Here is an 8,403-nt window from a genome sequence, read left to right on the forward strand (position 1 = left end):
TTTGTACTTCCATCAACTTTATTTAGTGTAAACATATCTGCCATATTTCAAGTGAACAATAAGAAATGTGCATTCATGAAAATGAAATGATTCAGCAGCTTATTCAGTCTGGAATCTGGATAGGATAATTTAATTTTTTTTTTTTTAATTAATCGATTCCAAATCGTCACGTGACGCATCGCGATGCATCGACACATCGGTGAATTGCACCCACCTCTACTCTGAACAAGGTATAACATTAAGGACATTTAAAAATTAGCTGAAAAATAATCAAATTTTGCAGTATGCACGTGTGTAGCATCTGGAAGAGACTGAAGTACAAAGATAACAGTCAGCTCGACTTGATTCACTTTCATCATGTGGGATGCTGGAATTTCTTCTTGTCACAGAGGTTTAAGACCACTTAACTTGGTTACTTCCTGTGTCTAACCGAACACACCACTCCGCCCTTTGGCCTGAGCGTGCCGGTGTCCAGGATGTCAAAGGTCTGCCCTGGGACGAGGGTGAAGTCAAACCTCTGGAGCAGCTTGGCCATCACCACTTTAGCCTCCATCTGAAAACACAACACCACTCCTTGAGCACAGTCCATGTAATCACATGTGTTGTGGGTGTAATTATTGATCATTTAGTCCCGCCCACCTGTGCAAAGTTCTGTCCCAGGCAGGAGCGTGGGCCGAGGGCAAAGGGGTAGTAGCAGTAATAAGGCCTTACAAAACAGAAATGAAAACAATCACTTTTCCTTTCAAACTCTGCCATTATGTGAAAGAAAATTATGATTTTCTTACTTGGGAGCATCTGGGTGAAATCTGTCTGGATCAAATGTCAGTGGGTCCTTGAAGAATTTCTCCATTCTCCCACACACATACGAGCTGAACTGAATATTGACATATTTCGTTAAAAACATTTGTAATTTAACTCCAATTAAAATGCACAAAATTTCAAAGGATATCTCTTCAAAATGTCCAAGATGTAAAAGAATCGATGGAACATTTGTACATATGTTTTGGGAATGTGATCTTTTAATAAGTTTCTGGAAATCAATTCATTCCTTCACACAATCAGTATTAGAAATTAATTTTGAGTTAAGCTCCAATTTGTATTTATTAAATGACACACTGGATCTTCAGTTAGACCGGAAAAAAAGCATGATATTAATTATGATCACATACATACTAAGAAATGCATACTTTTACTTTGGAAAGATGATTCCCCTCCAACTTTCAAGTTTTTTTTGGATCAAATTTCAGTTTTTTTACCATTGGAAAAATTAACCATTATTTAATTTTGTTCTCCCTTAATGTATGTTTTTTTTTTTTTTTTCCCCTAGGGTAATTATGGGGAGGGTAGGAATGTGGGTAGAATAGAAATCGTGAATGTGAAAATGTGAATTGTGAAAATTATTGTGAAATAAAGACATTTGTAAATATTTAAAGTCCATAAAGTTGGAATTAAATATATTTTCAACTATTCACACTTAATGACCTTTCAGACGACTTTTTACTTTTACTCCTTACATTTTAAAAACAGCCTCGTTACTCTATTTCCTTTCGGCCTTTAAAAAAAACTATCCAGTTAAATTGCTCCATCCGGATAGAGTGAATTTGGTTGTGGTTGTTTCAGATGTTCTTGTCCAGTTTTGTTCTTACATCCGTTCCCTCAGATTCCTGCAACTAAACTTGGATGTACATTCCAATAAAGGTTAGGATAAATGATAACATGCCTCTGAAGTTTGACTTTTTGCACCATTACAATACTTATAGGCAACTAGTCATCATATCTGCTGCTCTCTGAAACACATGTTAATGCTCAATAGTACACATATATGCTTCTTTAATATATTTGCATTATACTAAGATGCATTAATTTTCAATACCTTTTGTCCTTAATGGCTTTTTTCCCCCTTACATTACTTTTACTTTTATACTTTAAGTAGTTTTGAAACCAGTACTTTTATACTTTTACTTGAGTAAAAAACTTGAGTTGATACTTCAACAGGAGTATTTTTAATAAAAAAGATGAATGTTTCTGAAAACAAAATGATTCCAACTTTACCGTATAAATACTTTGTTCACAGTGAACTCGCTAATCTCATAAGAACTCAACGGCTTTTCAGTGAAAAACACTCACGAAGCAGTTGGCTCCTCCCGGTATCTGTACACCGTTGATGACCAAGTCTTCAGGAAGGTCACGGGACGTGCCTGGCGCCGTCGGGTAGATTCTCAAAGTCTCTTTGAGCACCTGTGGGAGAGTTGAAATGCAAGGTTATATTAATAAATAATAAAGTAACTTCAAGTGGGAGTCCTGAGAAAAATAAACCAGGATTATCCTGGTCTGTCACAGTAAATCTTGATATGCACGCGGGAGGAAAAAGTCGGTCACATTCAATAAAAAGTTACACATTTATTTGAGTACCTGTGAAAGATAGACCAGTTTCCCGAGGTCATCGTAATTTAAGTCCTGTTTCATCCCGATTACATCATCCACCTCTTTTTTCACCCTGTAAAATTAAATTAAATATTAAATCAATTATATGGTTTAACTGTCTTCCACTGCGTTATCAGATCTTACTTCTGCAGTATTTCAGGATGTCTTCCAAGTTCCATGATGCAAAACCCAAGTTGATTGGCTGTTGTTTCTTGCCCTGAAATGGTGAAAAACTGAGTTTATTGTTGGCTTTGTCTCGAACACAACAAAACCCCATCAAATTAAAAGCATCAAAATATAAAAAAGCAAAACAATTTAACAGTCTCATTCAAAAATAAAACACACAGCAAAACAATGTGTTCGAGAGGGAACAGGAGGAAGCAGAACGCTTATTTAGTCCTGTCCCTTCCTCACAATATCATATCATATATAACCTATAAAAATTAAAAGAAAAGAAAAGAAAAAAGAAAAAGAAGGAAAAGACAAAATAACAAAAAATAAATACAACACAAACAACCAATAAGCAATATCAGTAATTATAATCATAATTGAACCGGTCTCCTACAATATCCTAAATTCAAGAGTCCAATCTCCCAGTCACCTCTACAATGATCCACGAACAGCCTTGAATGCAGGCAGTTATATTTGTATCGTATATAATCCATCCACAATGAACAAAATAATAATCAAAGAAATACATATGTAAGGTAAATTACTTTCTTTAGAGGTTAAATACAGTTAAACTGAAAACTGTGACCCATTCGTTGACAGTGTGGGTAAACGACCCTCAACAATTAGTCATGCTTAGAAGGAAAGAAACAAATCTTCAAACTTATTTCAGAGCATTTCTCATGACTTCATAGCCAAAAAAAACTCACCAGCGATGAAGAATGTCACAAAATTATCCAACATAAACTCCTCATCTTCTTCAGTCATATTTTCTTCTGTAGTTTTGGGAGAAATAAATGGACAACTCAGCTTTTACACTTCCAGTTATACAATCATGTCCCATCTTATCTAGGGCTGGGCGATGTGGACCAAGTCACATCTCGATATTTTCCAGCTGAATGGCGATACCTGATATATATCGATATTTTTTCTGTGCCATAATTGGGGTTTCCCCCAAAGCATTATAGCATAGCATCTCTGTTAGCTTCATTTTTTTCTGAGGCAAACCCTTAAAAAAACAGTCAGTTTTAATACAAAGCCTCGTGCCAAATGTCACACAGGTTCCTTTATTAACAGAGGTCTGCACAATATCAAAATGTATAAAACAAATGAAATGAAAATAAACTGCCTGCATATATAGAATAAAAATGCTTCTTGAATAAAATAAAACAAATATCCCTTTCCTGCATAACAATTACATTAAAATACACTGTGTAATTAATACAATGTAGACAGTAACAGGCAGACTTTTCCACTGAGGTTGACAGTTGTGCAAATAACAAAACATTTGTGCAAATATCAAATAAAACATTCAAGTCAATTTGTCACAAAATAAGCTATATCAAAATCATAAAAAAAAATAAATAAAAAAAATTTAAATCGATATAAACGATATTGTCTCGTACCATATCGCGTTTGAAAATATATCGATATATATTAAAATCTCGATATATCGCCCAGCCCTAATATATATATATATATATATATATATATATATATATATATATATATATATATACACACACACACACACACACATAGATAGTGTAAATAAGTATATTTATATAAATATCTATATGGGCATATGTGTACAAATATATAGAAATATTCAACTATAGTATGTATGTATGCATGTATAAGTATGTGTGTGAGTATAATTACAGTATATAATAGTAATAATAATAATAACAATACTGTTACTTAGCAGTGTGAGTACAGTGTGTGAATAATTATAAATACAGGTTAAATGATCAGTGAATGGGGGTAGGACTAAATAAGTTTACACTTCTTCCTACTCCTTTTTTGGCACATGTAAATCAAAGTAGCAAGTTTTAAAAGATGAAATTCCTTGTTTTGTTTTTTTGTTATTTTCTTCTCATGAAGTGTTGTTTCTTTTCTTTTTTTTTACATGTACAAAAATAAAATAAATCAAATCAAATCAAGGGAGCATCACCTGTGGCAGCGGTTTTGATGATTTGCGTGAGGATGTCTTTGGGAACATCTTCGCCGTTCTGCATGGCAACCTTTCTTTGGTGGATCAACTCAGCTCCGGTTTTGCGCAGCAGGCGGCAGGCGTCCCTCACTTCGTTAATGAATGATCTATTCTTCGGATTTAACTGGGAAAACCGACAGAAGATGTCAAGCTGCCGCCGATCAGATTTACATCAGTCCTGATTTAAATTGATAATAATGAAGTGTTATCAATACCTGAAAAAAGGCGTCTCTAACATAATACATCATCCCTTTCAGACAGGTGTTGATGGCTTTAGGGAAAGGTGAACTATTCTTCAGGAGGTCTAAATCCATGCCAAAAGCAACCTGAACGTTATCATAAAAAAAACATACATATTCAAGGAGAGCAATATGATTTAATTTAAAGAAAGTATGTTATTCATATTTTCTTCACATTTATGTATTGGATAAAGCTGTAAAACTGATTATACCTTGGCAATAACATCCAGTGTAACACAGTTGACAAGCTGCAGCATGTTGGCCTCTGCATTATCATCAGCAGCATCTGCAAGTTTATCCATCAGTTTCTCCGCCCTTTCATTGAAAGTCCCCATGAGACCTCTTAAATACCTGGAAAGAAGGACAGAAATGTACGACGGAGTATTAGGGCCAAACTGAGACAAAAAAATTACGAGAATAAAGTAAAAAATATTACGAGAATAAAGTCGTAATATTTTGAGAATAAAGTCGTAATATTACGAGAATAAAGTCGTAATATATTATAAATATATAAATATAACTTCACAAGATACTGCTCAATATTCCTCATTTTTAACACAGGGAGAAGACTCCTCTTCCTGTTAGAGTTCTCATAAATTACCACTTTATTTTCATAATATTACGACTTTATTCTCATAAATTACCACTTTATTCTCGTAATATTACGACTTTATTCTCGTAATATTACGACTTTATTCTCGTAATATTACGACTTTATTCTCGTAATATTACGACTTTTATTCTCGTAATATTACGACTTTTATTCTCGTAATATTACGACTTTATTCTCGTAATGTTACGACTTTATTCTCGTAATTTTATGACTTTATTCTCGTAATATTAAGACTTTATTCTCATAATATTACGACTTTATTCTATTACAACTTTATTCTCGCAACATTACGACTTTATTCTCGTAATTTTTACGACTTTATTCTCATTATATTATGACTTTATTCTCGTAATTTCCCATTTTTTTTGTCTTAGTTTGGTCCTAATACTCCGTCGTAGAAATGAGACAACACATCCAGGAGATACCAAAAAAGCCTCACCGACTCTGTAACTGGGTGAAATAGTACAGAAGAAACTGGGGAAAGTTTGCCATGTATTGTAAATTAAGGATATAAAATAATGAACGAGCAGATACAAAATAACTCACAGGCTGCTGAATGCAGGGTCCATGATCCGGCGCTGTTTGTACCACAGCTCATGATCCTGTGCCGTTACCAGGCCGTTGCCAAAGAACCTGCAAAAGAGACCGATAAGGAAACACTTTAAATCAAAGAAGGTGGTTGTAAATGAGCTCACGTTACAGAACGTGCAAAATAATCCAACACCATGCTGATGAATTGGCACATCATCACCAGTGTGTCTAGGGCTGGGGATCGATTCCGATTCTTAAGATTCAGAATCGATTATCAAGATTTGATTCGATTCGATTCCGATATTGATTTGGGTTAGTGTTATTAAAACTGTTTTTTGAGCTGTTGCATGAATTATATGACTGTAGTTCTGCAAAATATTAACACTAGTATTATATTGAGATTCAACAGCAAGTATTGCAGCTAATGATGCTGTAAGGACCAATCAGCTCCCAGAATGCTGATAGAACTGCTTTCAGAAACATCGTGGGTCAGAATTACCAAATAGATCCAGGGAGGAAACAGAGACGGATGAAATCGGTTTAAATTTTTTCCCACATTCCGTTTTTATTTGTTCCATTTTCGGTCTATTTTGGTTTTTAATTTTTGAGCATTTGGTTTAGGCTATATAATTTTTTGCAAATGTAACCCCAAGACAGTATATAAAGTAATGAAATATAGACAATTTATGCAATTATAACCTAACACTTTAATGTTTTCATACCTTTAAACATATTTAAAGGCAAAAACATGGCACCAGTTATTCTCGTGTCCAACAAAACATTCCTTTTTTGGGGATAAACAAAAAAATAACCAAAAGTTGTAATGTAATGATGAAAAAAAATACATAAATAAATAAAAAAAAAATAAAAAAATAAATAAATAAATGAAAAAAATCGATCTTTAGACATGGAATCGATTTTTAGGAATTAATATGAGAATCGATTTAGAATTGGGAAATCCATTTTTTCAACACAGGCCTAAGTGTGTCTACTTTGTCTGATAAACCACCTTTGGCCAAACAGGTTGAAGAGTCTCCTGTAGATTAGTTTGTCTTTGCGGTACTTTGGGGACATCAGGATTTCCTGCAACCAGAAGGAACAAAATACTGGACATTCAAAGATGATGGCTTCAGATTAAAACACTGAGGGACTTTTGTGTGCAGTGAGGGAGTGGAAATTTAAATTTTTCTTCTTTTTCTTTTATTTTTTTTCAACTTTGTGTCCCCTCTGTTCCCACAGGTGTGTTTACCTTAGTCGCCTCTGGACAGGTCACACACAGAGAAACGACATGTAGAGCATTTAATCTGTAAACAGGTCCGTAAATCTCTGCCCTGCAAATGACATCTCGTTATTATTTTAGTGTATAGTGGAAACAATTATTACAAATCACTGCACTCAGGTTATTATGGAAATAATTATACATTTAAACGGTCAAAAGAGCATAATAGTGACACTTCCTGGTAAAAAGAGTGAACTATTACTACGCATAAATACATCAATGTCGCTCACCACTCCAGCATTTTGTCGTGTACAATTCCGTCCTTCTTCATTATGTTCAAAAACGTTGTTGAATGACCAAAGAGAAAACTGTAGCGAGAGAGGAAAAGGGGTGAGAAAAAAGTGCCTTTACAAAACAGTTTGGTGTAAAAGCAGCGTCGCCTCGCGTCGCCTCACCTGGCTCTCGGCGGTCCAGGTATGTGGTCGTATTTCATATGGATATGTTTGATATACATGCAGTAAGCGAGAAAGGCCACGACAAGAAAAACGAGCAAGAGTAAAAGCGCCTTAGCGCCCAAACTCAGTAATAGTGTGAAAAGTGCCATGTTGGTGCAGCGAGTCCTGCTGCGGAGGGAGACGTTCACTAATGTCAGGTGACAGCCAGGTTGCTGCTGATGAACTCTGGTACACTGGACTAATCATCCAATCACATCCACAACGCTTCTGACGCTGTTTCCACTTCATATCTCGTAGCCACGCATTATTATTATTTTTTTTTTAAATGTCACCAAAGGGGCTCCGTAATTAACTGTAGTTTATTATGTCAATTAATCAGTACTCGAGTTGTAAAAAAAAACATCAGGGGGGATGGTGGATTTTATCATATGGGTACAGATAATTTGTGCTGATTACAAATAATATAATATATTACAAATAATAGCAGTGACCAAAAAACCTGCAGAAATACTGCAGGAATGACATAGCAGCAGTTAAATGCAGCCTTCTGTAAGCTTTAAATATCCACTGGGCTTACATCAAATACATCAAACACAACAATAAAAAACACTTTTCTGAACTTATCAATATGACTCTGTCCTTCACAGGATAAGTAAAATGGATCACTGCAAAAACTCAAAATCTTAACAAGAATATTTGTCCTATTTCTAGTTAAAATGTCTCATTTAGTAAAGAAATCTTATTACACTTAAAACAAGACT

At 34.6% G+C, this 8,403-nt stretch overlaps 1 protein-coding gene across 1 annotated transcript; it reads right to left on the reverse strand.

Moving 5' to 3' along the window:
- LOC133464386 (cholesterol 24-hydroxylase-like) lies at positions 1-7,824 on the reverse strand. The gene is made up of 15 exons (XM_061746311.1): positions 7,643-7,824; positions 7,478-7,555; positions 7,218-7,299; positions 6,978-7,051; positions 5,984-6,070; positions 5,037-5,175; positions 4,801-4,911; positions 4,547-4,709; positions 3,303-3,368; positions 2,569-2,641; positions 2,413-2,497; positions 2,128-2,238; positions 786-874; positions 640-706; positions 1-553 (listed from the first exon to the last, which is right to left on the reverse strand). The coding sequence occupies exons 1-15, from the start codon at positions 7,789-7,791 to the stop codon at positions 413-415; spliced, it is 1,515 nt and encodes a 504-aa protein (XP_061602295.1). The 5' UTR covers positions 7,792-7,824; the 3' UTR covers positions 1-412.
- Between the last annotated feature and the right edge of the window lie 579 nt (positions 7,825-8,403).

This window comes from Cololabis saira, chromosome 18, assembly GCF_033807715.1.
Source record: "Cololabis saira isolate AMF1-May2022 chromosome 18, fColSai1.1, whole genome shotgun sequence".
NCBI lineage: Eukaryota > Metazoa > Chordata > Actinopteri > Beloniformes > Belonidae > Cololabis > Cololabis saira.

What these genes read in the sequence shown, in the direction of transcription:
- LOC133464386 (XM_061746311.1), bottom strand. Translation starts at nt 7,791, where the DNA reads ATGGCACTTTTCACACTATTACTGAGTTTGGGCGCTAAGGCGCTTTTA. An exon ending in GACCCTGCATTCAGCAGCCT is followed by an intron (nt 5,176 to 5,983) that starts GTGAGTTATTTT and finishes CCTTCTTTCCAG; the next exon opens with GTATTTAAGAGGTCTCATGG. An exon ending in CATCAAAACCGCTGCCACAG is followed by an intron (nt 3,369 to 4,546) that starts GTGATGCTCCCT and finishes CCAAAACTACAG; the next exon opens with AAGAAAATATGACTGAAGAA.